This window comes from Acanthochromis polyacanthus, chromosome 8, assembly GCF_021347895.1.
Source record: "Acanthochromis polyacanthus isolate Apoly-LR-REF ecotype Palm Island chromosome 8, KAUST_Apoly_ChrSc, whole genome shotgun sequence".
NCBI lineage: Eukaryota > Metazoa > Chordata > Actinopteri > Pomacentridae > Acanthochromis > Acanthochromis polyacanthus.
In genome coordinates, this window is record NC_067120.1 from 26,066,609 (window position 1) to 26,083,539 (window position 16,931).

Sequence of the window (16,931 nt, forward strand, 5' to 3'; positions counted from 1 at the left end):
TTATTTTCATAGTTGTCATGATGTCAGCTGACTGAGGAGAAAATTAAAAGACATCTGCATGATGTGTGGCCTTCAATATATCAGACCGGAGTAGTTACAATGGCCTTTGGGGATTTTCAAAATTTTGTAACCTTGACAGTTACAAAAGTCAAGTTGAAACATTTCAAAGTTTCTAAAAAATTATAAATGACAAAAGTCACCATCAGCCATAAATGTGTTATTCGTTTTCCTCTAAAATGAAATGAAAAAAAGCAGAAGGTCGAGGATGACGGCTCTATCTTTTCGTGACAAGCTGTGCGGGATGGAACCATACAGCAGGAGTTTCAGAGGCTCTGCCCTCTGCTCTTCATCCCACAAGAGGCTTATCTGCATCAGGTTCCGTTCACACAAAAGACCAAGAGGCCAAGGTAGCGGTTACATTATAATTTCAGGAAAGGAGGCAGCAGAGAGGGAAGTCTGGATAGGAGCCAGAGAGCATTATGGGATAGGCGGGAGGTGCTGCAGTGGGGAAGGGGATTAAGTAGGTTAAGTGGGGTTTTTGTGCTGCTCTTTATCTCAGCTGTATAGTGACTCAGTGCAGGATGTTCTCACATATGGTGTTTCACCAACAACTAAAGTAAGGAAAGAAATATACAAAGTAGTAGGAGTATAATGTAAAGTGCAAAATACCATTTCTGCTTTTAGTATACTGACTCTGTACCCTTAGTTCAATATTTCAGAATCAGAAATACAGTATTGATGCCTGAGGGGACGTTGTTTATCTTACAGTTGCTCCCATTCAAAATCAGAACAAAATATATAGATACACATAAGTAGAAAAATATGACCTAAACATAGCAACATAAGTAGAAAAATATGGCCCTAAAATATATCCTAAAAATTGAAACAGTATTAGCGTAAATGTAGAATGTGCTTTTCCTAAGAAATAATGTGTAAGTGTACAGTGTAACAAGTAGTGTGTTATTGAGTGTTAACTCAAGAAATTAAGTGAGCTGAGAAATTAACAGCCTGCATTGAAAGATAATGACTCCAGTCTATTGACTCAGAGAGCCTGACCCTCAGAGTGAGGAGTGAAACGGGCAGGAATGATTTCCTGTGTTGCTTCATGGTGCATCTTTTGTACGGGAGACTCAGTAATCATGCCCGAGATTCACCTCGTCATTCTCCTATATGTAATTTTACAATTCTGTGAAATCATTCAAGTCTAAACTCTAACAGGTGTTCACTGTAAAGGGACATACCTGTGAAGCAAAAACTACTAATCCAAATTTGACCTTCTCCTAACTACAATATATACCCAAAGATCAGAGAGAATCTTGAAAATTGATGCTGGCACTGCTTGCATGCACTGCTGCTTTGTTGGTGTCACTTCTCCTGATCAGTAAATCTTACTCACAACTTAAGTCATCTCAGTCTCCAGTGTCTCCCTGTGTCTGCCTCCTCATCCTCTCTCAACTTCGCTAAAATTCCACAACAGTACCTAAAAAGCTCGCAGACTCTGGTCACTTTTCATTACTCTTGTATGATGTGTTAAGTTGCACTACACAATTCAATTGGCCTTACTGTACGACCATTGCCTGAGACTTTTCTGATCACACAATTCCAACTGCCATGTGGAGTTCATACTGGACTGAGGTTGGTTTAGTCCTCTACCCGCTTCATTAAAATGTATTAAAATAAGTTGGTTGAGCGCTTAGTGCTAATAGAGAAGACAATGGAAGTGTGACTTTGTAGAGTTCTAAAAGTGAAACCATGCTCCTAGCCTTAATGGTTCAATTAAGTTGATTTAAAAATGCTGCACTTGTCATAATGGACTTTTTTTCTGTTTTTATACTAGAAATGAGCAGGTGTCAGAGGAGGACTTTGACGTATGTCGGGCATCTTTATTATTTATTAACAGCATGCTGCATTTGAGTGTCTTACAGTCAACAAACCACCAATGAAAAATGTTTTCATGCCTCTCTTTTGTTCATTTTTTGCTGTAAATGTATGAAACTGAAAATGTACCGAATGTCTACCTGAAAACACACTGGACTGTGCTACAGCCTCAAGCTCAGTGGTGATATATATCTAATATTAATCCTTGAACAACACGTTTCAAAAAACAAAATACTCAAAGCAGAAACATTTTAAAATGGGAGAAAAGGGGCTGTACAGTGGATTGGTGGTTAGCACTGTCCTCTCACAGCTAGAAGATCCCTGGTTTGGGTCCCAAACCTTTGCATGGAATTTTATATTCTCAGTGTGCATGCATGGGTTTTCTCCAGGTACTCCGGCTTCCTCCCACAGTCCAAACACATGCTCAGGTTAACTGATTATACTAAATTGTTTGTTGGTATGAATGTGCGTGTGATTGTTTGTCTCTGTATGCAACCCTGTGATAAACTGGTGACCTGTCCAGGGTGTCCCCTGCCTTAACCCTAAGTCAGCTGGAATAGACTCCAGCCCCCTGTGACCTTAATGAGGATTAAGTGATGTAATGGATGGTAAAATGAAAAGGCTTAAAGACACTATGAAAAACAATGGTTTGCTGTTGTTGTTCATTAAATTGCCCTGTTTTTGGGAGCACGGGCAATCCGAAACAATACTTTCCCATGATCACTAATACAAGGGAATTTTGATTTATTTATTCATTTTTAATTTAATTTTTTGAATGCTTCAATTCATCAGCCCTATTACAAAAAGCTTAAATATGTTTTGAAAAGAGACATGTATTTCCTTTTCGGGCGAGTTAGATGAGATGTCTAAGATCTCTAGCACCCTCATGTCTATATAGTTGATGTTGGGATACAACTAGCACTCAGTTAACTTAGCACAAAGAGTGGAAACTACAACCTTGCCTCTGTCAAAAATATTTACTTGAACTTGTCTCTCATTTGTCTAAGCAAAATCACAAAAATTAGATATACACTACCATTTAAACGTTTGGGGTTACCCAGATAGTTTAATGTTTTCCATGAAAACATACACATTTATTCACGTGCTAACATAATTGCTCAAGGGTTTTCAAATCATCAATTAGCTTTTCAACATGATTAGCTAACACAATGTACCATTAGAACACAGGAGTGATGGTTGCTGGAAATGGGCCTCTGTCGCCTTATGTGGATAATCTATTAAATATCAGACATTTCCGGCGCCCGTATAGCTCATCGGGGTAAGCAGGAGACCCATGTACAGGGGCTGGTCTCCAACACAGTGGCCCGGGTTCGATTCCTGCATGTGGCCCTTTGCTGCATGTCTTCCCCCTACTCTTCTACCCATTTTCTGTCACTCTTCACTGCAACTATCACAATAAAAAGGCAAAAAATAATAAATAAAAAAATCAGACATTTCCAGCTAGAATAGTCATTTACTACATTAACAATGTATAGACTATATATCAGATTAATTTAATGCTATCTTCATTGAAAAAAAAACTGCTTTTCTTTCAAAAATAAAGACATTTCTAAGTGACCCCAAACTTTGAACATAGTGTATGTGTGCTGGTTTATGATACAAGTGTTGGTTGGTGGATTCCAACAAAGCTGCTTCAGGTCTTTGTGTTATGCTATTGGTAGCTTCACACTTTGCATATGTACGTAGAAATGATTTCTCAAATATTTAAAATTATTCCTTTAAGCCAATGAAAAGCTGATGAAATGAAAATGATGATAAAAAAGAAACATGAAATGACAATATTGCATGAATGTCAAGTATGGCATGATGCCACCAGCCTGACATCCTTCTTTGACCATAGACACACACTAGTTCCTATACTGGCAATAAGTGTTGAGCATACATGAAAACTCATGAGCTGCAAAACTTTTGAATATAGCCATAATTGTCAGTCAAGTAATACTAATTATTAGCAAAAATAAGATAAATTAAAAATTTGCCACCACTGACAGAAGTGCTATTATATACGGTACTCAGAGCATCCTTAAGTATCAGCTTGTTCTGTCTTGTTGAATATAGTACAAAGATTGTTTTTAGAGCAGTCAGAAAAAAATAAAGGAAAACCATTCCTCTTCCTTGTACTGTACTTGTATTACTTTTTGAGTTTCGGTGGAGCATTTGGAGTAAAGCCTGACAGATTTGAATAAAAAAAAAAAAGATTTTAGAAAATCTTTAAAATCCCAGTGGATGCTTTTGAAAGCTGCCAGAATTCATATCAAAAAAATGGAAAATGTGCAAAAACCCAAATCACAGTGGAATTGTCTTTGGTAATTTCAAGCTATTTATCACTTTACAAAAGCAAGGGTCACTTTATCTTTGTGATATCTAATTCTGGAGACAAAGCCTCTGCCTGTCACACCTTAAGTGCTGTCCACCGTTAACGCCTCATCACCTCAACACTTTAACACTTTAACTCTTGCGTTGTACACGTTGTCGGGTACCTTCTCACTGCGGTCTCTGAGCTCTGCTGCTCTACACCGTTCATTAACTGCTTGACATCCAAATGCTGCCACCGCCCACAGACTGACACTTTGGTGAAACACATCTCCAAGGACAAGAGTGCAATTAATTAGGGTTATTGTGTGATCTTTGGCTCAGGAGCTGCATATGGAATAAAAATCATCTTTATCTTTCACACATCTTTAACACTGTGTGATAAACCACAAAATGAAAAAAAGAAAAAAAAACCTAGCAAATCACTGAGGCTCAATGCAAAGCTCGGCTCCTTTTGCATTTCCATGCAGCTTTATATTTCCACCCAATGCTGCCTAATTGTAGATGGAAACAGCAATATATGACAGACAGGGAAAAAAAGAAACCAGCAGGCAGATTACCAGACTCACAGGGGCTTCCACATATTTGGCAGCTGTTTTCACCTTTCAGGGGGAGGCAGGAGGAAGACAAGGAAAAAGAAGAAGAATGATGCTGAAGTTCCGCAGCAAAGATCTGGTTTCCAGCAAATAACAGGTTGCCTGTGAGCAGAGAAAGAAACAGCTCGGCACTCTCTGTTTCCAGGAAGAAAAACACGGCTACTCACTGTGAAAGACAGAATTGAAGAGAACAGTGTCCCTTCATCGTATCTGGAGAGCTTTGAGAGGACGCAGTCTAAAACAGCGGCAAACTGCACACAAGAGGAGAGACACAATAATAATTTGATGTTTTCATTTTTCCTTTCCTTCAAGACATTTTTGTGTGTAAATGACTTCTTGGCTTTTAATTTCTCACAAAAAGTGCAAACATGTCTAGAATATATCAATATTTTTCCACAATTTTCTTTTATTTTAAAGTTAATTCAGTAACCTATTATTTAATCTTGTTTCAAGAAAATTCTTGAACAAAGTGAAATACTCTCATTGCACTGAGATACACTGATTTTAAAAAAGACCATCCCATTATATTTACAAGCAAGTTAATAAAAGAAAATAACACAGAATCAAGAAAAAATGTAAAGAGAATAAAAAATAAAAACTGAGAGTTCGAATGATAAATATACAAATATTTCAAAATACTATACAAAGATAATGAGGAGATTTCAGCGGAAGATTAAATGAGATTTACCTTCGACACGAGGGAGGAAATCATTTCTTTGAATGCTTCATCAATCAGAACATCAATTTTGGAGTGGTACTGTTGCTGTGGGGGAGGGTGGTGGGAGCAGACATGTTTATGAGGGAGACGCAGAGGGGGAACAAAAAAGCAATATTTTGTTATTTACAGAAAACTGATGAGATACAAAGGTTAAAATGACTTCTCACCTCACTGATACAGAACAATATTGTCTGTACTGTAAAAGACAGAAATAAAAACCTATAACACTCTGTAAGAACATCAAGTCAACACATATGTGCACGCGCACGCGCGCGCATGCACACACACACACACACACACACACACACACACACACACACACACACACACACACACACACACACACCCCTCTCCCAACACATTGAAGCGTGAAAAACCTTCCCATCCGTGTAACGCTGCTGAGTTAAGCAGCTAATAGGATGCATTATGCGGCTGAATAACATTCCCATCCGTGCTGGAAAAGCGAAGGAATCTGAAGGATACTTTTTGTGCGTCTCCCTACAATTAGAGCAGCCTTGTATTCCTCTAAAGCACCGGTCCAGCTGCGAGGACCAAAGGCTCACGCAAGATTCAATTAATCCGCCATTTCATGTGTCGTTTGCCTGCCCCCCGTCCCACCCCTCCCAAAAAATTAAAAAAAAAAAAATCATGGCACCTTTTCCCTTGAAGGAAGGGAGAGAAAAAAGGCTGGGGCTGAGGCTGAATGGCAGCAGCAGCAGGGGAGTTCATCTCTTGGCGACAATGCCCTTTCACTGGCTGTCTAAAGAACACCCAAATTAAAAATTTCAATCAACAAAGCGCACAGATCGCTGACAAATTGCAGGTCCAGGGAGGTCACTGCCAAATTTTGTGCCACCCCCACGACCACCACCACCACCACGACGAGTCTGCAAAATGGCAGCTCTCTTTCAGTGTGCTAAATCTTTTTGGCAAATCTTGAGAACTCTTCGGTTTTTTCCCTCTTCTTTCCTCAATTAACACTGCTGCTTTTGCCTTTTTTTCCAACAATGAAAGCCATAAAAAAACAGGAGGGGAGAGAAGAATTTGTTTGTTTTTTTGCCACATGCAAAGCAAAAACTGTAAAGAAGAAACATTTCTTTTAAAAATATTTATTTGGTTATTGAGCTGCTGCTACATTAGCTCTGCACCATGTTTAAGATGTGAATCGGGTAGCATTTTTAACAGCAGCCCTGAAAATATTTAAAAAATCTTTGCAACTCAATAACAGAAAAGTGATGAGCACTTTTTTCAGCTGATCCCCAGTTTTCAGGGGTGTGTAAAAGCTGATATCATTAATCAAGCAGAGAGTTTCTCATCTGGATTCAACTGTTCTTCACAAGTTGTCTGCTCATGTTTCCATTTAACACCCTAGATTTTTGTCTTCCCTAAAGACAAGAAGCAGCAATGGCAGAATTTGTCACAAAGGGCTTCAAAAATGGCTAAGCACTAGCTGCAGATCGATGCACTTTAAGACTTGTGCAGAAAATGAGCACACCAGCGGTTTGGATCCAGATCAGACTGATGTCCCTTCAAGACCCTTCAGACTGCTGGTATCATTCACAGAACCTTCAGGCAACTAAAGCCCCATCCACACGAAGACGAAACGAGGTCTAAACACATAAGTTTCTTGCCGAATCTGCGTATCATCCACACGAAGACAGCGTTTTGGGGGTCTGTAAACGATCATTTTTGAAAACGGGTTCCAGAGTGGAAAGATTTTGAAACGCCGTTTACGCAGCTCCGTGTGTACGGGCGATCCGCTGCTTTTCAGAAATGCTTGCGTCATAGTTTCGTATCTTCATTGACACGCATGCGCCACACGCAGCCACAACAACAACAATGGTGGCGTACAGTGTACCAAATGTGCTGATGAAACTCTCTGTTTACAACTTTTGCCGCAAGTGCACATGCCCACAGTTTTTTTCTTCTGTTTGCGTGTGTTTCCATCATATCGTTACAGTGCCCCTAGAGGTCTGGCATGTGTTTTACAGCATTTCCATGCATATCGAGTGCATTCGTGTAGACGCATTTTCTAAGACGCCTTCGTCTTTACGGCGATCGTTTTTGAAACTGTTCAGCATTTCGTCTTTGTGTGGATGGGGCCTAAATGAGAATGTGCCTCAACTGAACCACATTCCACAGGCTCTACTGAAAAACTGTAGGATTTGAAGGATAATCACAGTTTATTTCAATCAGCAATTTTTCCTAATAATGGGACTACTGTGTCTGCATGAAGCGTGCTAACTTCACATCATGCTAACAAAACATATTTTTAAGCACATTCAAATTAGAAAAAGTGTAGGGACAGAAAAAAAATGTCACCAATTTTGCAAGTGTTTACACTTGCTTGATGTGGTTTTAGGCTTTTTAAAAAACAACAACAACAACAAAAAAACAGCTAATTGCACATAGTAGGAGATGGAATCACATTTTCTGAACAAGAACAGCCCTCAGAGAGTGCAGTACTCTGCCAAGGCTGCTCAGTCATTGTATGATTTCTGACAGATTAAATTTTTTAAAAATTTGTGGTCCACAGCAGTCAATTTGTAGTAAGACTACAATCGTGATTGTCATCAAGCAGCTGACATAGGATTAATTTGTTATCGTAGTTACAGTGACGCCATGCCACTATCTCGCAATGATGCAAAAATCTTGAACAAATCCGTGGACCCAGACTTTAAGCCGCATCATTGCCAAAATCTAATGAAGTGGTCCTTGCGTTATTCCTGACCTTTCCTGAAAATTTCATCTCCATCCATTTTTGCAGACAGACAGACAGACAAACCTAAGCCAGTCATAACTCTGCCATGTTCCATGGTGGAGTAATAACATCACTCCCTGGTTTATTACTGTCATGAAGCTGGATGAGCTTCATTTGCCAAAAATGTTCATGAACTAATTTACCACCCAAAAATAAGCAAAGAAGCAAAATATTTCACTTCCCATACATCTATTACAGATGGCATCTCACTGCTCACAGGTGAAAAATTTCTGAAATGTGAATTTTTAAGGAACTGAGACCCAAGGTCTTGTTGATATCACTTAAGTTTTCAACATTGGCTGGTTTCCTTTTGTTGCAGTGGTTTGTAAATTTAATAAGTTTGAAAATCAGCCAGCAACCACCAGAAATCTATTAAAGCAATGTAAATTTAAAAAAAAAGATCTTCATCTGATTGCGATGACACGATGTTTTACAGTTGAGTTGTTCATTCATGGTCATGGAGAGCTGAAGCACTGTATGATTTTTATTTCCTCTGTTTAGTGCTAAGACTTTCCGGGGTGATGGGTGGGCAACCTAAAATCGAACTGTTTAACTTTTACAAAAAAGAAAGGTTAAAAGGAAACTCAAATGAACTTCTGTTTGGTATTATATAATACACTGAAAACTCTTAACAGGTGTTAAGTGTAATATTTTTCAAACAAGGAAATGTATGATTAGGTGGAGCATTTGTAGAGAAAATGTGAGGGAAAGAGAAGGTGATGAGGAGATGGATGGACTTACCCATTGTTTGTCAATCTGGGATTCAAACAATGATGTGGAGGACGCATGGACATGAGGGACAGGGAAGAACATGAGGCAAAGATATAGAGACAAGAACAGTAAGCCAATGCATAACATTAAAAAACATTTTCTCAGTGTGTTTAACATGTAAATGTATGGGCCACAGTATTAAAGTCTCTCTCGATATAACCACTAAAAACTCATCCCTATTTATCAAGTTTCATACTAACAAGTTTTTCCCCATGAAAATAATCTCTTCTTGCTCTAAACACTACTTACACACGTGGACAAAATTGTTGGTACCCCTCAGTTAAAGAAGGAAAAACCCACAATTCTCACTGAAATCACTTGAAACTCACAAAAGTAACAATAAATAAAAATTTATTGAAAATTAAATAATCAAAATCAGCCATCACTTTTGAATTGTTGATTAACATAATTATTTAAAAAAACAAACTAATGAAATAGGGCTGGACAAAAATGATGGTACCCATAACTTAATATTTTGTTGCACAACCTTTTGAGGCAATCACTGCAATTAAACGATTTCTGTATTTGTCAATGAGCGTTCTGCAGCTGTCAACAGGTATTTTGGCCCACTCCTCATGAGCAAACAGCTCCAGTTGTCTCAGGTTTGATGGGTGTCTTCTCCAAATGGCACGTTTCAGCTCCTTCCACATATGTTCAATGGGATTCAGATCTGGGCTCATAGAAGGCCACTTTAGAATAGTCCAACGCTTTTCTCTCAGCCATTCTTGGGTGTTTTTGGCTGTGTGTTTTGGATCGTTGTCCTGTTGGAAGACCCATGACCTGCGACTGAGACCAAGCTTTCTGACACTAGGCAGCACATTTCTCTCCAGAATGCCTTGATAGTCTTCAGATTTCATCGTACCTTGCACACTTTCAAGACACCCTGTGCCAGATGCAGCAAAGCAGCCCCAAAACATTACTGAGCCTCCTCCATGTTTCACCGTAGGGACAGTGTTCTTTTCTTCGTATGCTTGGTTTTTGAGTCTATGAACATAGAGTTGATGTGCCTTACCAAAAAGCTCCAGTTTGGTCTCATCTGTCCAAAGGACATTCTCCCAGAAGCTTTGTGGCTTGTCAACATGCATTTTTGCAAATTCCAGTCTGGCTTTTTTATGAGTTTTTTTCAGCAGTGGTGTCCTCCTTGGTCGTCTCCCATGAAGTCCACTTTGGCTCAAACAACGACGAATGGTGCGATCTGACACTGATGTACCTTGGCCTTGGAGTTCACCTTTAATTTCTTTGGAGGTTGCTCTGGGCTCTTTGGATACAATTCCAACGATCCGTCTCTTCGATTTGTCATCAATTTTCCTCTTGCGGCCACGTCCAGGGAGGTTGGCTACTGTCCCGTGGGTCTTGAACTTCTGAATAATATGAGCCACTGTTGTCACAGGAACTTCAAGCTGTTTAGAGATGGTCTTATAGCCTTTACCTTTAAGCTGTTTGTCTATAATTTTTTTTCGGATGTCCTGGGACAATTCTCTCCTTCGCTTTCTGTTGTCCATGTTCAGTGTGGTACACACCTTTTCACCAAACAGCAGGGTGACTACTTGTCTCCCTTTAAATAGGCAGACTGACTGATTATGAGTTTGGAAACACCTGTGATGTCAATTAAATGACACACCTGAGTTAATCATGTCACTCTGGTCAAATAGTTTTCAATCTTTTATAGAGGTACCATCATTTTTGTCCAGGCCTGTTTCATTAGTTTGTTTTTTTAAATAATTATGTTAATCAACAATTCAAAAGTAATGGCTGTTTTTGATTATTTAATTTTCAATAAATTTTTATTTATTGTTACTTTTGTGAGTTTCAAGTGATTTCAGTGAGAATTGTGGGTTTTTCCTTCTTTAACTGAGGGGTACCAACAATTTTGTCCACGTGTGTATATTACCTATGGGGTTGCGCAGTTACTCTGTATTGTGATGATTTCAGGAACTCTTACCTTCAGTTTAGGTTCCACATGAAGTGGTTTAAATAAGCAGAATAAACTCTTTCTTTATATATTGTATACTCTACCATTCAAAAGTTTGGGGTCACCCAGACAATTTCATGTTTTCCATGAAAACTCACACTTTTATTCCTGTGCTAACATAATCGCACAGGGGTTCTCTAATCATCAATTAGCCTTTCAACATGATTAGCTAACACAATGTGCCATTAGAACACAGGAGTGATGGTTGCTGGAAATGGGCCTCTGCAGCTCTATGTAAATATTCCATTAAAATCAGCTGTTTTCAGCTAGAATAGTCATTTCCCACATTAACAATGTCCAGACTGTATTTCTGACTTATTTAATGTTAACTTCATTGGCAAAACTGTGTGTCTTTCAAAAATAAGGATATTTCTGCAGTCATGGAAAAAATTATTGGACTACCCTTGTTTTCGTCAATTTCTTGTTCATTTCAATGCCTGGTACCACTAAAGATATATTAATTGAAGAATACAATTAACATGACAGAAAATGCAGCTGATTACATAATACTTTATGTCCTCTTTGACATGTTTACGTGTAATTGTATACCTAGAGTATATAAGACGCCATTTAATGTCATAAACAGCATTGCACATGCAAAGGCCTAGAGTGGTTTTCTGCTTACATTCAAGCCGCAGCACAACTCTGAAATTGTCAGCTCTCACATAATGCCTAAAACAAAAGAATTATGTAAAGGTACAAAGGCAGCCATCTTGGCACTGCTGTAAATTGGCATGAGTGAGAGGAAGGCAGCGAAAAAACTGAAAGATCTCCAAGACAGCGGTTCATTACACCAAGAAATAACAAGTCGAACATAGTACGATCAAATTGCCAGCTGGTCGCGACAGGAAACATCTTTCTACTCCACAAGATGACTGTGCACTCATTTGTTCCTTTGTCAGGAATCATCGTCAGACCTCCAGGGACCTTAAAAATGAGTGGGCAACGTCAAGAAATGTGACTTGTTTGGCAAGGACAGTTTGAAACCGACTTCTTGAAGCTGGTCTGAAGTCACACAGGGCACGAAAGAAGCCCTTCATCAACGAAAGGCAGAGGAAAGCTCAGTTACTCCTCTACTAGGAAGTCTGGAGAAGCCTACAAACCAGACTGTCTTGCCCCTTTCCTGCCTCAAATTACTTGATTTTCCAACAAGACAATGTTCCTTGCCACACAGCTAGGTCAGTTAAAGCCTGGCTGGAGAACCAGAACATTTGAACCATGCCTTGGTCTGGTCAATCACCAGATCTAAATCCAATTGAAAACCTGTGGAAAATCATCAAAATAAAGAACCACAAGCCCAGAAACAAAGCTAATTTGTTTTGAATTTGTGCAACAGGAATGGGTTGCTGTGACACCAGAACAATGTCAGAAGCTGATAGAGAGCATGCCAAGACACATGCCTGCAGTCATCAAAAACAGTGGTTATGCAATAAAGTACTCACTCGTGTGTGTATCATGTGACTAAATCAGACAGAAAAGAAAATATGGACAGCCTAGAAGCACTGTTTTTGGCAGTACAATGTCATAGCTATTGATGTAAGAGCTTAAGTGATTTTGGTTATTATCAAGAACACCATAGAAAATGGCTAGAAATCAGCTCTTAAATTAAACTGCCATGAGCTATTTTTGTTGTGATCATTATATTTTTTCAAACAAATGTACCTTTAGTTGTACCAGGCATCAAAATAAACAAGAAACTGAAGAAAACAAGGTGGTCTAATAATTTTTTGCATTACTATAAGTGACCCCAAATTTTGAATGGTAGTGTATCCTTTCTGTCCACAGAATCTTCAATAACACTCCTTTGATTTAAGTTGTTGTTTTCACTTTTTATTTCGCATTAAGGTTTTACCATAGCAAATGATTCATTTTAGAAATCATGCTATCCAAAAACACAAACACATATATTGTAACACTGCATAAGTGAGTAGTTGTGATTCTGCCAGTTAAAATCCAACATCAGCATGATATTCAGTCTCCATGAGTCCTAATGTATTATCCATTATTGGGTTTAAAAATCAAACATGTAAAAACTAGCAGAAATAAGACAAATTGTAAAGGACTTTCTTCTTTTGAAACTCCTGAGAATGATTCATTCTTCAGTCAAAAACTCTGAACATTTATCAAGGTTATTCAGATGTTGGAGTTTTTAGGCTGAATAAAGTTCATCCTTACAAACTGAAAGAAATATTTAATGCAACATTATGTCAACTTGAGGTTTGTTGTGTTGGAATCCCAGAAGGACTTCATAAAATCACATCGCCTCTCTCAAGTGATGTAAAATGCTCAGCTTTTACTTGTTTGTTGACATCTCCATTAAAGACTGAAGCTGGTGTTATATCATAAAGTGCTTTGTGGTGTTGCTGCTGGAAAGATTAAAAAATTCAGTGTAAACATTTTCTTCGAAGAAAACAATAATAATAACATGCTGGAGAAAATACTTTCAAAACCTTAAAAAAATCAGTGTGCTCTTCATTTTTACTTTTCCTGACATCTGGTTCTCTGTTATACCCTTCAAGGGCTCTTCATCAAGTCAGGGCAGCTAAACATTATGGACTTAAATCTGGTGAGAGAAAAAGACTGGTAGGCTGCACAGTGGATGTGGTGGTTAGCACTTTTGTCTTTCAGTTAGAAGATCCCCGGTTCATGTCCTGGCCTTCCCGGGATCTTTCTGCATGGAGTTTGTATGTTCTCCTTGTGCATGCATGGGTTTTCTCCGGGTACTCTGGCTGCCTTCCCACAGTCCAAAGACATGCTGAGGTTAACTGATAATTGACCGTAGAGAGTGCTTGTGCAAATATAGGCATACAATCCTAGCTAGCTTCCTCCCTACAGAAATAACTATAGCCAAAGAGATTTTAATTGAATACCGGTACATTATTATTAGCTCTGTCTTGAATATGTACAATAGTAAAATTCTCTTGATAAATTTATGTTGAATATTAGTTCTTTAAATTCATCTGATTACTAATCAGTTAATAGCTAATCATTTTGGTACTACACCGGGAAATGAAAAACAACTTCAGAAAATTCAATTTCTGTATATTGAGGGGAGAGCATTTTATTAACTGCATGAAAAATTACCATAGCCGTGTTAAAGGTGCCTTTTTAACGTTACCCAAACTTTTCTTATTCTTTTCTTGTATTGCCTGTGTTGTCTTGAAACTGTGAAAAAGAAAGCAGTAGAGACTGTCTTTATGTGGATGCTGTATATATGGTCAAAGCTGGTATACACAGCATCTCTCTGCAAGCAGACATTGAGTGTCAATAGGAACAAAGGTGCTCTCGAGCAGCAGAGGCCCAGTGGAAGTAGCAGACGAGAGGAAGCTGAAGGTTAAGAGAACAGCAAGTTTAGCTCTCTGTCAAGACTGCCAGCGGCCAAGGGTTTCGCACTCAGCAACGCCAAGGCCGCTGCCTCACACAGACTTCATGGTCATCCCTTTAACAGCTTATGTTGAGCGTTTGGCCGTTTCAAGTGAAAATGAATACACATAAACTCCCCTTCTGCTGGATGTTCACAGGGAAACTGCCATATTTTCGTGGCTTATCTGACAGTTGTACTCAATTTATTCAGAATATGGCTGGAAATAAATGACAGCAGAGGGTTTTCAGAAGTTGATACACTTTCACTCTGTGACAAATGAGTCTCTAATGGTGAGCTGTGAGATGCAAGCCGAAAAATACAAGCATCTATTTAGCTTGAGTGATTTAATGTTATTTAGCCAGGACTCAATTTTCCGCAAACAGAATAATTGTTTTGCCAATGTGGAGATCCATTCATTATCATCTATCCACCACTTAATCCTCATTAGGGTCGCGTGGAGGACTGAAGTCTATCCCAGTTGGCCTATTGTGAAGGCTGGAGACACTCTGAATAGGTCACCAGTCTATCACAGAGCTACACATAGAAACAGTCACACTCACACCTCCGCACAATTTAGAGTTACCAATTTACCTCAGCATGTTTTTGCACTGTGGAGGGAAGCTGGAGAACCCAGAGAAAACTCCAATGTGGAGATGATTTTAAAAATATTCCAAGTTCAGGTTTTACTTTTATTTAAAATAATTTCAAGCAATTAGTAGTCATGTTATCAGGGTTAGGATTTTACCACATCAGCATTCATGATTAAATTAAATAATGTCAATTGAATTGCTGCACTTCACTCACAAAGGAAAAGTAAATTTGCATGTTGCCTTTGTGTATACTTCACTTTTGGTGAAACTGGACATGGACGTTTGTTGAATTGATTAAGTGACCAACCTCAGCTACACACACATTCTGTCAGCCATTTACTTTTATCACCTGTCAATAACAGTTTCAGCTGTTGTATGCCCCTATTTATAACATATACTGCAAAACTACAAAAATACTTGAACCACAATCAAAAATGTCAAATACACTCAACAAAAATATAAACACAACACTTCTGTTTTTGCTCCCATTTTTTATGAGATGAACTCAAAGATCTAAAACTTTTTTCACATATACAACATTACCATTTCTCTCAAATATTGCTCACAAATCTGTCTAAATCTGTGATAGTGAGCACTTCTCCTTTGCTGAGATAATCCATCCCACCTCACAGGTGTGCCATATCAAGATGCTGATTAGACACCATGATTAGTGCACAGGTGTGCCTTAGACTGCCTGGCATAAAGGTGCTTGCTACACTAATACGATAATGTCATTCATTATGAAACTTTAATTGTCTTTTCCTTGTATGGCAGAACCTGCCAGTACTGTGCAAGTTTGTGTGAATAGGCAAAATAGTAAGTGCTGGATCTGTTATATTAGGAAAAATAATCAATTTATTACTGTAAACAACATGGCACTGAATAAGGCTGACCTGTGACAGAAATATTCAAAATTTTATAATTGAGTTTCTTTTCATTATTGTCATTAGAAAACCTCTCTGACTGGTAGATTTGTTTTGCTTGTTTGAAAAAAAAAACTTTTCAGGAGACAGCAGAAGGGAAAACTAAAGATTGGAATGGAGATTTATTTTGATTTTATTTTTATTTTTGCAGCGACGGATCATTTAGGAATAATCTTCTGATATCCAAGTGGAGATGCCTGTTTGTGACTACTGAGAACAGTGACCCTTTTCCTCTTTTCAATTCAATTCAACTAAATTCATCCATCCATCCATTCTCTATACACCGCTTTATCCTCACTAGGGTCGCGGGGGGTGCTGGAGCCTATCTCAGCTGACTCAGGCGAAGGCGGGGGACACCCTGGACAGGTCGCCAGTCTGTCGCAGGGCTACATATACAGACAAACAATCACACTCACATTCACATCTACGGGCAATTTAGAGTAATCAATTAACCCTCAGCATATTTTTGGACTGTGGGAGGAAGCCGGAGTGCCCGGAGAAAACCCACGCATGCACAGGGAGAACATGCAAACTCCATGCAGAAAGATCCCAGAAAGGCTGGGACACGAACTAGGAAACTTCTAGCTGCAAGACGAAAGTGTTAACCACCGAACCACTGTGCAGCCAAGGAGTATGAGATTTGCAACGAGGTAGACAGATGACATTGAGGATTTAAACCGGGGATCTTCTTGCTGCAAGGCGAAAGTGCTAACCACTAAATCACTGTGCAGCCCCCAACTGAATTCAATTTAATTGAATTCAATTCAATTGGAATGTAAAGAGACAAAACTAAAGCTGAAATATAAACCTGCGTGTCACTTTACTTTACCTCCTGACCGCTGTCCAGCACACACAGTTTGGAGCATTGCTTTTTGGCATCCATCAGTACGTTGAACATGGTGCAGACTGACAGCGGCACCCGGAAGTCTGTCGACTTACTTGCTTTCTGCATTTTGGCATCAAATGCAGATTTTGTTCTGTGGGACCAAACAGAGGATTTGATGACTGCTATTGAAAGTGCGCT

At 38.9% G+C, this 16,931-nt stretch overlaps 1 protein-coding gene across 7 annotated transcripts in view; it reads right to left on the reverse strand.

Annotated features, from left to right (window-relative positions):
* Positions 1-16,931, reverse strand: part of cadps2 (Ca++-dependent secretion activator 2) — a 561,419-nt gene that overhangs the window by 48,049 nt on the left and 496,439 nt on the right. For 2 of the 7 annotated variants that reach the window (XM_051951549.1, XM_051951546.1), the window contains 4 exons: positions 16,737-16,884; positions 5,497-5,571; positions 4,976-5,059; positions 4,782-4,814 (listed from right to left, as the gene is read on the reverse strand). In XM_051951549.1, coding sequence (XP_051807509.1) covers positions 4,782-4,814; positions 4,976-5,059; positions 5,497-5,571; positions 16,737-16,884 — 340 coding nt within the window. Of the gene's footprint in view, positions 1-4,772; positions 4,815-4,970; positions 5,060-5,496; positions 5,572-5,693; positions 5,723-9,028; positions 9,044-16,736; positions 16,885-16,931 lie in introns of those variants that run through there. The other 5 variants (XM_051951545.1, XM_051951544.1, XM_051951547.1 and 2 more) reach the window with 5 other exon arrangements.